The sequence below is a fragment of the Narcine bancroftii genome, chromosome 3 (assembly GCF_036971445.1).
Source record: "Narcine bancroftii isolate sNarBan1 chromosome 3, sNarBan1.hap1, whole genome shotgun sequence".
NCBI classification, from domain to species: Eukaryota; Metazoa; Chordata; class Chondrichthyes; order Torpediniformes; family Narcinidae; genus Narcine; species Narcine bancroftii.
In genome coordinates, this window is record NC_091471.1 from 167167217 (window position 1) to 167181810 (window position 14594).

General features: G+C 36.4%; 1 protein-coding gene across 4 annotated transcripts in view; it reads right to left on the bottom strand.

Annotated features, from left to right (window-relative positions):
- tbck (TBC1 domain containing kinase) overlaps positions 1 to 14594 on the bottom strand; it is a 278142-nt gene that overhangs the window by 135987 nt on the left and 127561 nt on the right. For all 4 annotated transcript variants that reach the window (XM_069925750.1, XM_069925752.1, XM_069925751.1 and 1 more), the window contains one exon: positions 2982 to 3067. In XM_069925750.1, coding sequence (XP_069781851.1) covers positions 2982 to 3067 — 86 coding nt within the window. The remainder of the gene's footprint in view (positions 1 to 2981; positions 3068 to 14594) is intronic.

Below are 14594 nucleotides of genomic sequence, written 5' to 3' on the forward strand. Positions count from 1 at the left end.
GTGCAGTTGGATAATCATGTTGAGGAACTTTGGGGGACATCCGATGCGTTCTAGTATTTGCCAAAGCCCTTTCCTGCTCACGGTGTCGAAGGCTTTGGTGAGGTCAACAAAGGTGATGTAGAGTCCTTTGTTTTGTTCTCTGCACTTTTCTTGGAGCTGTCTGAGGGCAAAGACCATGTCAGTAGTTCCTCTGTTTGCGCGAAAGCCGCACTGTGATTCTGGGAGAATATTCTCGGCGACACTAGGTATTATTCTATTTAGGAGAATCCTAGCAAAGTAAGGAGATGAGAACGGCACATAGTACCTCAGGTGCAGCCTCACCAGCACCCTGTTCAGTTAAAGCAGAGTTGCCCTGCTCTTAAATTCAATCCTTCTGGCAATGGGAGGCCAACAATCCATTTTCCCGCTTGATTACCTGTTGCACATGCAAACCAAATTTTTGCAATTCATGCACAAGTACTCCCAGATCCCTATGCACAACAGCATGCTGCAATCATTTACATTTAAGTAATATGATCTTCTACTTTTACTTCCAAAATGGGTGTCCTAGCATTCACCACCATTGTACTCCATCTGGCAGACCTCTGCCCAGTCACTTAACTATCTGCATCTCTCTGCACAGTTTGCTTTTCCACTCAGGTTAGTGTCACCAACAAACTTAAGACACACTACACTCTTCCTCTTCCAAATCATGAACAGTTATATTGTGAATAGTTTTGGGCCCACCACTGACCCCCATGGCACTCAGCTCAACATTGATTGCCAAAGAGAAATACCCATTCATTCCAACTCTCTGCCTTCTATTATTTCACTATGCACTATCCATGCTAATATATTATCCCAATTCCATGCATCCTTCTCTTAAGAATGTCTTTTATGTGGCACCTTATCAATGCCTACTCAAAATCCAACTATACAACATTCACCTAAACTCTATCCACTACACTCATTATATTTTTTATTAGACAAACAAAATTATCCTCAAGGAACCCCACTAAATTTGTCAAGCAGGACTGGTCCTTCCTGAATCTATGCTTCATCCACCTAATAAAACAATTTGTATCCAAGTGTCTTGCTATTTTTCTTAAGCATTTATTCTTAAGCACACTGGCCTATTGTTATCTTCCTTTTGTCTACATCTTTTTTTGAAACAGTGGCATGACATTTGAAGTCTTCCACTGAGCTGGGACCTGCCCAGAATCCAGAGAATTTTGGTAAATCATCACAAACACCTCTATTCGAACTTCCACCATTTTTTTCAGTACCCTGGGATCCATCCCATCAGTACCAGGGGACTTATCTGCCTTTACTGCAATTGTATCAAGTTCCTCACCTCCCATTGCATTCATAACATCTCTCTTTGGCATGTTAGCTATGTCCTCCACCGTGAAGACTGACACAAAATAGTAGTTCAAGGCCTTGGCCATTTCCACAGTATCCAATATTAATTTCCCCTTCTTATTTTCCAAAGGACCTATGTTAACTTTAGCCTCCTTTTTCTGATTTACAAAATTGTAAATAAACTTTTACCATCTGTTTTTATAATTTGTGCAAGTTTACTTTCATAATCTATCTCTCCCTTCCTTAATATTTGCTTTTTAAAGTTTTCTCAATCTTTCAATTTCTCACTCTTCTTGACAACTTTGTATTCATGAGCTTTTAGTTTGATGCCTTCTTTAGCTTTACTGTCCTTACTTTTAATGACAATATGTAATTGTTTTGAACACTGAAAAATCTCTTTGAAATTCTTCTGCTGTTCCTCAACTTTCCCACTATATAGCTTGTGCTCCCAGTCTATATGAGCCAACTCCTCCTTTATCCTGCTTAGCACAATACACTGGTAGTAGATTGATCTAGATGGCCTTCCATTCGAATGAGAAAATCATTAGTACTGTGATCACTCTTTCTAAAAAAGTTCCCAATGACCAGACTGTTAATTTTGCCTGTCTCTGCACAGAACCAGATGTAAGATAGCATGTTCCCTTGCAGGTTCACTAACATGTCGTTGAAGAAAGCTAGCATGAATGCATTTTATGAAGTTCCCCTCAAGACTTCCTCATACAAGTTAATGTGACACATGACATTCTTATGTGGATCAGATTTTACTTAGTTTATTGCCTGTGGCATTGTAATGTTATTTGGAGGCCAATACTATCTGGTGCATAATGATAAGAAAGAAAATAACAATTTATTTTCTCTGTGACCCCAACTGCATTTTAGCAGATCTCTTTATCTCTTAACAAAAATGATTTCTGTGCTAAGCAGAGCATAGACAACCAGACTACAGCCTCAAGCCACAAAATAAATAGTATAAATAGATATATATGTAATGTTTTTCTGTTTATTCTGTTTCATATCATCAGGGGAAAAAGTCAAACAAGTATAACTATACTCTCTTTCATGTAATGGTACAGAACATACAATATTACACAAAATTTCCTTCTGCCTACAGTCAGAAAGACAAAGAGTCGCCATTAGTGTTGCCCCTTTTTTTCACTGCCAATTCCGTGTGGGTTAACTGGCTAATTTAGCAGGTCTATTTCTAGAATCGTGCTGTGTGAAACATCTCAACCTGGCAGGTGAGTTAAATTCAACCGGGCTCTGACACTTGGTGGGGGCAAGTTAACTCACTAATCACCTTCTGGTTGTATGAAAGCACAACCCACTCTCTCGTTGTCACTGCTGGAGGCAGGAACCTCCCCCCCCCCCCACCTTAAACTGTCGGGTTGCCGATTAACCAGGTAAATCATGGTACAGTGGGTAACGGTCCTGAGTGCAACAGGCCCGGTAAATTTTACCACTTCCTAGGAGGGTTGGCAGTGTTAAAGGGGCTAAAGAGAAGCAAATGAGGGGCATGTATCTTCTAAACATTACCCTTTGTAAATTCATTAATAACAGATCGATATCCACTAGTTTTATAAACCAAGTTCGAGGGCAATTAAACATTAAGTGGAGAATTTATGGATGCCCTTAGTACTTACATCTGGAATGAAGCCAATCTCATTGAGATGGTTACTCAAATCTGGGTCATGGAAAGCAATCATTTGAGAAAACACGGTCAGATATTCTGTGGATAAAGAAAAAAAAAATCATCAAACAGAAAACATCTGATCAAAGACCGGTCTTTAAAGGGCCTATCTCATTGGCTTGGAGACTAGGTGGTGACCTGGTGACGTCTCGAGTCTCCGCTGGTTGTGGAAACTAGCTGGGTCTCCGGGGAGTCACGGGAAATTCAAACATGCTCGATTTCTTTGGAGACCAAGGAGACTGAGGAGACATTGCGGCGATGTCACGGAGATGTCTCCCCAGTCGTGGACAAAATTAGTCTCCACGACGTTGCCGCAACTGATGGAGACATTGTAGCAACTGTCGGAGATGTCGCAGAGGCGTCGCAGCAACTGCCGGAGATGTCGCAGCAACTGCCGGAGACGTCACCGCAACTGAGAAGAAGTCTTGGAGATGTTCCCGCGACTTCCGGGCGAATTGGTTGTCACCCTGGCATTGCCTTGGTGAGAGCGCAAGCCATTTTTTGGTTTCCTGAGTCACCCAAGTAGTCGCGGCAGTTGCGGCGACGTCTCCGCCAATGAGATACCAGTGTAAGGAATAATTGTTTTCATTACCCCTCAGAGAAAGGGAGCTCGCCATCAAATATACTTGATAATATACAGCCAGTTTCCAGGGTGGCTGCATAAACTTTACCAATGCAAAAAGCTCTTGCTTAAATCAAAAAACTATCAAAGCCAAATAACATCCAAATCACAGACACAATAAAGTACAAAATTGAACCCAAAGACATCCAACTTTTGGTTTGAGACTAAAGTTTAGGTCACAAAGTTTGTTACAAGATATCAAGTTCAGTGAAAAGGGTTCTTCAGCAAGCAAACAGGCTATCCCCAACATTCATGCAGCCATGTAAAATGCACAATGACAGATTTCAATGCAAAGGAAGGTCAATTAGCACCAAGCGTGATGGTTTTGTTGTGGGGTTTATTCAGGAACCTGATGGGGATTAAAGTGATCGCTTTCACACTCTTAAAATGTCTCCTGAGGGAGGGAGGGAAGGAGCGGGGAAGTGTATGATGGGTATTTCAGTGTTGCCTGCATTTTCTAGGCAGTAGGAAAGATAGGTGGAGTCCATGGAAGGGAGGGAAGATTACTTATTTTCTGAGCAGCATTCACCTCCTTCTATAGTTTGTTCTAACCTTGAGCAGAACAGCTTCCATAACACAGTGATGCATCCAACAATTTAGTTTTTGATTGTGCAGCTATAGAAGTTGTGAGGGACAAGGGTGTTGTGCCAAACATCCTTTGTCTTCTAAGAAAGTAGAAGTGCTGTTGCACTTTCTTGATTGTGGTGTCAATGTGTTTGCCTTTGTCAGTGAAGATAGTTATTCCAAAGAACTTGAAGCTATCTACTCAATGTGGACATGGGTGCGGACTCTTGCCCCTCCCCTGAAGACAATGTTAATCCTTCATTTTATTAATGTTGAGAAAGTGAGAGGTTGCTATCTGGGCATTGTGCCACTAGATTTTCAATCTCTTTCCTGTATTCCGTTTTGTAGTTCATGACGTTTAAAAAATCTATGCTACAAACTATGATGATGAAACTTTTATGAAGGATATCTTTTTAAAAGCAGCAGAGGGTAGACAAAATATATTGGTCAGGAGCATTTTAATTTCTGTTTGGATCTGATATTGAATAAATCAGCAAGAATGGTAATGAAGGCAAAAGCAGCAAAAACGACGTTATCATGCATGAAGGATTTAAATCTGATTGATATTTGGAGGCAACTCAATCCCAGATAGAGAGAGACTACTCATTTTATTCAAGGGTCCATGATTCACATACAAGGACTGATTTATTCTTAATGTTTGCACAGTTAAAAAGCAGAGTGATAAAAACGGAATACTTGGTGAGGCTATTATCAGACTATCACCATTAACCTGAATTATTGCAATAGTGGAGAAACAAGAAAATGTGTACAGATGGCGTCTTAATGCCACGTTGTTTATTAGAAGATGGAACTATTTTGTAAGACGAATCTCCCTTCCAACAATAACAGCTTTTTGATATGGGATACGGTTAAAGCAGGGGTGTCAAACTCAAATTCACAGAGGGCCAAAATTAAAAACTTGGACTAAGTCGTGGGCCAAACTAAATATTTATTGAAAATTTTCAACAACATCTGCATGTTTTCTCTTTTTTCAACATATGTAATGTTAAACTTTTTCTTATTAAAATAAATATTTAATAATAGTTTTGGTTAAACTCTTTCCAGAAGAACATTAACAAATGAGAAATAAAATATAAAATAAAGTTTGCTGTAAAACCAGATTTCTTTTCATCTCCTCCACCTTCTGGAGCTTTTGCTTCTCGTTCAGATCCTTATACCTGTCCTGGTGTTTCGTTTCATAGTGTCATCGTATGTTATATTCTTTAACTACAGACACGCTGGCTCCACACACAAGACAAACAGATTTGTCTTTTAAAATGATGAACATATAGTCTGCCTCCCACCTGTCTTGAAAGGTCCTGTTTTCTGTCTTTTGTTTGGCCATTTTTCGTAAGGGGTTTATTACATGTGAGTTAGACGACAGGTAGCAGATGCTAATGGAAGTAAAGAGAGGAGGTGGGGGCGATTAGTGGGCTGACAGGCCAGCGCCAATGCATTTGCAAAGCATTCTGGGATTTGTAGTATTAGCTGTGCATGTGCTATACTGGTGCGGCAGCCAGCGGACCAGGTCTAATACATATTTGATATGATATTCTGGGCCAAATTTGGCCTGTGGGCCTGAGTTTGACATGTGTGGCTTAAAGCATATCTGAGAGGGCAAATTATTTTTTATTCAAAAAATCTTAAAAGAGAATATAATGCAGAGTTAGATGGCTTGGAGAAAGATATAACAAGACTAACAGGATGGCTTTACAAGAAATATATCGAATCTTAGAAAATAAAAAAAAGATATAACACACTGCAAATGTATAAAATGGGAAAAAAGTTAAAAAGTAAAGCAAAAATATTATGAATTAGGAGAACGAAAACATAAGGTTTTGTCCTTGCAAGTAAAGTCAGAGGAGTTACTCAGGATGATAAATGCAATTAAAATGGAACTTGACATTCTAATATACACCTGAAAGGGATTAATAATATTTTTTAGACATTATACAAAACTATATAAACCAGAATTATTAGGAGATGTCAATGAGACAGACAAGTTCTGAGCGAATGTTTAGTTTCCAAAATTAGAGGTCAGAGAGCAGATGTAGTTAGACGACCCATTCACAAGAGAAGAAATTGAGAAGGCTCTGAACACTCTGCATGCTAATAAGTCTCCGGGGGAGGATGGGTTTCTGCCCGAGTTCTATAGACGATTTAAGGACCTGCTGGTGCCTCTTATAATGGATATGCTAGACCAGGCAGTGGAGACTTAGACTCTCCCAGACTCATTTCAACGCTATTATTAGTGTTACCAAAAGAAAAAAAAACAGGGGGCGTGGCGAGATGGTGTAGAGACTAGACGTGTAATCCCTGCCCTCTCTGGTCAGACTTTTAAGTACCCATTTTTTAATCTTTTATTTTTAATTTTAAAATTTAAATTTTTTGTTTGATATTTTGGTGAGCCATTATAACTACTAATAGAAAAAAAAACCTAAGCCTCAGTTACAAAAGAAAATACAGTTTCGGAGTGCAGAAGACTTGGGGCCTAAACGACCTGAAACAGCCTCTGACTCGATTTCAGCGATCCCCAAGCTTCAGCGATCGCCGGTGGGGACAAAAGTTAAAGTAACAGCCACTCACCAGTCTCAAGATGGTGCTGGTTTGACCCATTTTGTGGAAGAAGGAGCACGCTCCCTAGAAGTTGGGCACGAGCCTGGAGGCGCGGAGGAAGAGAGCTGTGACGTTAGACACACAGTCTATAGTGACTGGGGGTTTAAGTAGTGCTGCTAATTATGGAGGATTTCGTAATTTTATTAAAAAATGGTCTGCGGGGGGAGGACAGCGACGACCCCCTGAGGAAGTCGGGGGATCGTCGTTGGGTGTCCAAACTCGCAGCAAAATGATTAGAATGCTGCCTTTTGAATTACAACCAGAAGAGGACTTACCTTACTCTACCACTATACAGGAAATGGAAGAAGAGCTGGAAGAAAGTGAGTTACAAATTGTGGAACTGGATCCTGCATTCCAAATTGCATCTCAACCTGTTTACACGATGTTTGAAGGTATTGCTTCTTATTTGGATATCATTACTGGTCAATTGAATCAGCTGGTTCAAATGAATACTGATAGGAGTTCAGACTTAAATGTGGTTAAGGCAGAAGCTAAAGAAAATTGGGAAAACTTAAAAAAATTTGAAGCTTTCTTTTCTGAATGTAAACAACAGGTACAATCCAATACAGAAACAATAATAAAGGTGGAAAAATCACTTAAAGATTTAGGAGCCCGGGAAAGAGAATTAACAAAAAAAATAGACTATTTGGAAAATCAAAGCAGAAGAAATAACGTGAAAATTGTGGGTTTACCAGAAGGTATAGAAGGTCAAGATCCTGTCAATTTTAAAAAAAATTGGATTCCCCAGATGTTAGGGCAGAGTCTTTTCCTGATGGATTGGTATTGGAAAGAGCACATAGAGCTTTAAGAAGAACACTTTACCTGGTCAACCTCCAAGAGCTGTGATAGTTCGCTGTTTGAACTGTTTGGATAGAAAGACAATTCTTCGACTTGCAGTTCAAAATGCAAGACAAAGGCAAGCTCCAATGATGGTTCAGAATAGTAGAGTTTTCTTCTACCCTGATTTGAGTCAAGATGTTATCAGACGTCGACGTGAATTTAATCCAGTTAAAGACGTTTTATGGCGTAAAGGTTACAAATTTGCTTTTCGTTACCCTGCTGTGTTGAAAGTGTTTTATGGAAACTATCAGTCTCAATTCTTTGAGAATGAACATGAGGCAATGATTTTTGCTAATTCGCTACCAGATGTCAGAGGACAAAGAAGTCCACCATTATCTCCTAAAAGAAAATCTGCTGGTCTTGGAAATGGGAAAAATGGCAGAAATGGAAAGAACGGGAATGGAAAGAGTTCATCTACTCTTGAAATGAGTTCACCATCTGGACTGGAATCTCAAGGCTGAAATTTTTTTTGTAATATGTTAATATTTTTGATTAGCTGGCTGGGGAGGAGGGGATTGCACTAATTTCTTTGTTAGTCATCAGTCACTAGTGGGTAACCACTCCCAGTTTTTTTTAGGGAGTTACTACCTTTTGGTAGTTTTTTTGGGGTCTTTTTTTGTTGTTTTTTCTTCTTTTTATTAACGAATATTATTTTTATTTGGAGGGCCAATATATTTTAATTTGGGGAGGGGTTCTATATATATTTTTTTTTCTTTATTATTATTCATTTTTTGATTATTTTTGGTATTTAGCAATTGTATAGATATGTCAAATTTGAAGTTTGCTACTTTTAATGTTCAGGGATTAAATAACCGATCAAGCATAAGAGGTTTTGGCATATATCAAAAAGATGAAAATTGATAATGCTTTTTTACAAGAGACACATTTGAATGAAAAAGAAAGTATGAAATTGAAGAGGGACTGGGTTGGACATGTTTTCTTTTCTTCATTTAACTCTAAAGCTAAGGGAGTAGAAATTTTAATACATAAAAATTTATCTTTTGAATGACAATCAATGGAAATGAATGCAGGACGTATTCTTAAATTGAATTTTAATGAATTTTGGACTTTACTTAACATTTATGCACTGAATGTGGATGATGAAGCATTTATTTCGGATGCATTTTTGCTTCTGGGACAAGGTAATGAAAATGTTTTGGTTGGAAGAAATTTCAACTGTGATTTGGAACCTTTATTAGATAAATTTCCAAAAAATGTTAAAAAATCCAAAATGGCAATTCAAATTCGAGCTTTGATGAAAGATCTTAATTTAGTGGACATTTGGTGACGTCTCAACCCAACAGAGAAGGATTTCTCTTTTTATTTATTTAGACATGAATCCTTTTCTAGAATTGATTTTTTCTCAGTATTGGCACATTTACAGGGGAAAATATTGCAAGCAGAATATAAAAGTAGGGTAATTTCAGATCATTCCTTCTTGTATTTTATTTATGAGAGTTCTGAAAGAATTCGTGCAGCTTCTCGTTGGAGATTCAATACGATGTTGTTAAAAAAATGAAATTTATTGTATTTTTTACAAAACAAATCAATTTTTTCTTGGAAGAGAATGTTAATTCTGTTCAGAGTAAATTTATATGTGGGATGCTATGAAAGCTTACTTGAGAGGTCAAATAATTAGTTATACTTCTAATGTTAAAAATAATTATTTGACCGAGAGCCTTGAATTAGAGAAACAGATTGATGAATTAGAAAAGGAATTTCAGAGAGATGTGACAGAAAAATCAGAAAATAGAGTTGTCTAGATTGAAACTGAAATACAGCATGTTGCAATCTTATCAATTTGAATGCTTGATTAACAGATCTAAACAACGGTATTATGAATGGGGTGAGAAAGCACAGAAGGTACTTGCATGGCAGTTAAAGAAAGAACAGGTATCAAGGGTTATTAATGTAGTCAGACGAAATTCGACTGTTACTTATAAACCTCGTGAGATTAATGATGAGTTTTACTCATTTTATAAGAAACTATATACTTCTGAGGAAAAACAGGAGAGTGGATCGATTGTTGAAATTACCGGTATTAGAAGAAGAAGACATATTAGAGCTGGAGGCTCCTTTTACTGATTTAGAAATTAAATTGGCTAATATGGAAATGCCGAATGGAAAATCACCTGGTGATGACGGATTTTCGGTTGAATTTTATAAGGTATTTTTTGATGATTTATCTACAGTGTTTGGAGATGTGATACGACAGATTAATGAACATTATGATTTACCTGAATCATGCTCCAGTTACTGTAATTCCTAAGAAGGAAAGAGATCCGTTGAAGGTGTCTTTATATAGACCAATTTCTTTGTTAAATGTAGACGATAAAATAATAGCTAAAGTATTAGTGAATCAATTGGCTAAATTTTTACCTAAGTTGATACATGTTAATCAAACAGGTTTCATAAAGAATAGATATGTTTCAAATAATATTCTTCAAGTGATTAGTTTGATTAATAAATATCGACAATGCCCTGACCATCCGATGGTGATATCTCTCGATGCAGAAAAGGCCTTTGATAGAGTTGCGTGGAATTTTTTATTTAAAGTTTTAGAGAAATTTAAGTTTGGTCCTTTTTTGATTGGTTGGATTAAAGCTTTATATAATAAACTAATAGCCAGGGTATTGACAAATGGTCAGATCTCGGAACCTTTTAAATTAACCCGTTCAATTCGACAAGGTTGTCCTTTGTCTCCAGCTTTATTTGCGTTAGTAATTGAACCTTTCGCACAGCTGATACGACAAAATACACAGATACAAGGTATGAGAGTTTTAGATGAGGAGTATAAAATTAATTTATTTGCTGACAATGTATTGGTGTATTTAACAAAATCAGCTCAGTCACTTTTACACTTGAAGGAGTGTTTAACACAATATGGATCTTTATCTGGATATAAAGTTAATTGGGAAAAAAGTCAAATTTTACCGATAGGTGTAGGAGATTATTCAGTTTATAAAAATATTATTAATTTGAAGTGGACTGATCGAATTAAATATTTGGGTATAAATGTGGATGTTGATTATCAATCTTTATATAAATTAAATTATATACTGTTAATGTAAAAGATCAAAGCTGATTTGATTAGGTGGAAGGATCTTCCTATAAATTTAATTGGAAGAATAAATACAATTAAAATGAATATCTTTCCACATATACAATATTTGTTTCAGTCAATTCCGTGTTTACTTAATAAGAATTTTTTCTGAGATTTAAATAAAATGGTTAGGGAATTTTTATGGAAGGGTAAATTTCCGAGAGTAGCTTTGAATAAATTAACTTGGAAATATGCATTAGGAGGATTACGTTTACCTCATTTTCAAAATTATTATGAGGCAGCTCTTTAATGGTAGTTAAATTATTATGAGGTAGTTCTTTAATGGATTTGGAACAGCCCCCTAGTTGGGCTAAAATTGAAATGGTGAATACTTTTGAATTTGAAATACATTAATTTTTGTTTCGGTGGAATTTAAATTTATTACAACAATATAATGTGCCCATACTAAAGCATTTAATGAAGTTATGGATGAGGAAAAATAGAACGATAGGTTCTAAGGGTAAATTATTGACTTTAACACCGTTATATAATAATCAACCTAATCCTTTTTCAATGCATAAGCAATGTTTATTACATTGGAAATCTAAAGTTATAAAAAATTTGGGCAATTGTTTTAAAGAAGGTAGATTTTTATCTTTTAATCAAATGAGGGAAGATTTTGGTATCAATGAGAATTCTTTATTCATTTATTATCAACTTCGATCTTTAGTAAAACAAATATTTGGTAGAGATATGATTTTACCTAAATTGACTAAATTTGAATCTTTTCTTGTGATTGTACCAAAGAAGGGATATATTTCATTGATGTACCAAATATTACAGGAGAGTTGGAAAAAAAGGATGGGATAGATCTAAGATTAAATGGGAAAAGGATATTAATTTTATTTTTTCTGAGGATGACTGGTTAGATATTTGTCATGATAGTGTTACTAGATTGATAAATGTTTGTTATGCAATGGTTAATTACAATTTTTTACCTCAATTGTATTTAACACCTGAAAAGTTAAAAAAAATATATGGTTTTAGTGAATCAGACTCTTGTTTTAGATGTGGTAATTCGGTTGGGACTCTTTTTCATGCTGTTTGGTTATGTGTACATATACAATCATTTTGGAAAGCAATTCAATTGTTTTTAGAACGTTTGTATAAGATTAAAATACTTTTAGACCCGGCAATAATTTTGTTGGGTAAGTTGAAGCCTTTAAAAGATTTGGGATTAGATAAATTTCAGATTGCTTTTATAAATTTAGCTTTATCTGTAGCAAAAAAAGTATAGGAAGTACATGGAAAAATGCTAATGTAATTGATATTAATAGATAGCATAATGAGATAACTTGTTTGGTAATGGAAAAAAATCAGGTATGTTTTACATGATAATTTTCTTAATAAGTGGTTTTTATATTCAGAATATTTACACTTAAATTTACTTTGATTAGATTTTAGTAAATATATTTTAGTTTTTTTTCTCTTTGGCTCTCCTAAAGAGAGCTGGCTGAGAGGGGTGGTTCTTTTTTTTCTCTTTTTTTTTATATATAAAATAATTTATTGTTCACATTATGTACTTTTTTTTATTGTATGTAATAACCTTGTTGAACGAATAAATAAAGTTGTGAAAAAAAACAGGGATCCATTAAAAACTTCATCATTTACACCTATCTTGTCTTTGAATGCTGATTATAAGATATTGGTGAAGGCATTAGCCAATAGGCTGGGCAATATTTACCCAAATTAATACATACAGATCAGGTGGGATTTGTCAAAGGAAGTCTCTCTTCAAATAGTCGGGGTAGGCTATTTAATATAATACATATGGCTAAATCAAGTTGTATTCCATTATTACAGTCTCTCTTGACATGGAAAAGCTATTTGACCACTTATAATGCTCTTTTTTATTTAAAACGTTGGAGAAATTTGGAATATGTAGAACATTCATAATTTGGATAAAAACTCTCCATCATAAACCACAAGCCAAAGTTATAACTAAAAGTGAAATGTCAGGGTTTTCCCTTTAGGTAGATCAAGTAGATAGGGGTGTCCCCTGTCCCTAGTGCTTTTTATCCTTATGACTGAACTGCTGGTGGAGATTATAAGTATAGATCTGGATATTTAAGGCTTCAAAGTTGGACAGGAAGAACATAAAATCAGCCTATTTGGTGATGATGTGCTACTATATTTATCTGACTCAGCGGAGTCTTTAGAGAAATTACAAACAACAGTAAAAAAAAATATGGAAGAGTTTCAGGTTATAAAATTTATATGGATAGAAATGCCATTGACAAACTTTGATTATAAAAGATATCAAAAAGAAGTCGATGTAAATGGAAAGTAGATGGAATCATATACTGAGGAAAAATGACTGACAATAACTCAGAATTTGTACAAATTAAATTATATTCCCCATTAGTGAAGACAGAGAATGATTTGTAGAAATGGAAAGACTTACCGATTACTTTGGCAGGAAGGGTTACCGTAAATATTAGTGTATAATGCGTTCCGTGTATAATGCGACCCCCCCCACAATTTTGAGGGGAAAAGGGGGAAAAAATTTAACCCCCCCCCCGTGTATAATACGACTCCCCTTTGTATTGGCCCAAAATCATCATGGAAGTGCCACTTTGACAGGTTGTGGAAGAAAACTGGTGTTGTACTGAACGAAATTACAAAATTATCGTAGTAAACATAATCAATTTATTGTTCACAATATATATGTAAATAAAAAGAAAAACATTATTTTAAAATCCTTAAAAATCAGACTCATCGTCATCAGATTCTCCAAAAAACGCATCCCATTCTTCTCTGTTGATCTTCTCATCCGTGTCCCAGCCTGTTGTGTCTGTTATTTCATCTTCAGATTCATGTTCCTAGTCTGAAGTAGTGGTGGTACTTGCAATGTCCCATAAAACATCATCTTCAGTCCCATCCATTTTGTTGCTGATTCCTTTCTTTAAACAACTCAGAGAGATCATATTACTTGGAAGTGAATCCCAGGCCTGCTTTACCCATGAAACAAGTGGATAGGCCTGGTTTCTTGAGATTTCCCCCTGCTGTTTTCTCCACTTGGCCATCCAGGAAATCCAATCTTTTCTAACATGGTCCTTAAATGGCTTATTAACTAAGCACGACATCAAGGGGTTGCAGTACACTTGTCAAGCCACCAGGAGTAACAGCTTGGTGTGCCTTGAATCGCTTGAGCTGCTTCTTTACTGGTTCTGTCAGATGGGCTTGAAACTGGTCCCACACTAACAATGACAGCTTCTTTAAAAGAGATTCAGGTCTTCTATTCCACACCTTCTCCAACCACAGTTTGACACCCTCTTCATCCATCCACTCTTTGGGATGGCAGAGTACAAGAATGCCTGGTGGGAACTTTTCTCCTTTTGTAATGGTCTTATGCTTAAAGATCACCATTGGCTGGAACTTGGACCCATCAACTAAACGGCACAAAACTACGGCGAAATGGGTCCTTTCATGACCTCTCGTCCTTACATAAACCGTCTTACTACCCACTTTGTCAATAGTTCTGTTACCAGGCATATCAAAACACAAGGGAATTTCATCCATATTGCTGATATTATTCATATCAAAGTCATGCTCCATCCTTAACTTAATCACAAAATTGTGAAAACTAATTATCTTGTCATCTAAGTCACTGGGAAGCTTCTGTGATATCTTGGTTCTCTGTCGTGTGGCCAGGGAGTGCCTCTTCATAAACCTCTGACACCAATCATTTGAGACCTTGAATGTGCCACTCACTCCATATTTCCAATCTTTCTGCAGTTTCCTAGCTTGAAGTTGGATATGGAAACAGGTGACAATGTAGCTATACTTTCTCTGCCTTTCTACCCAGCTAACCAGTGCCT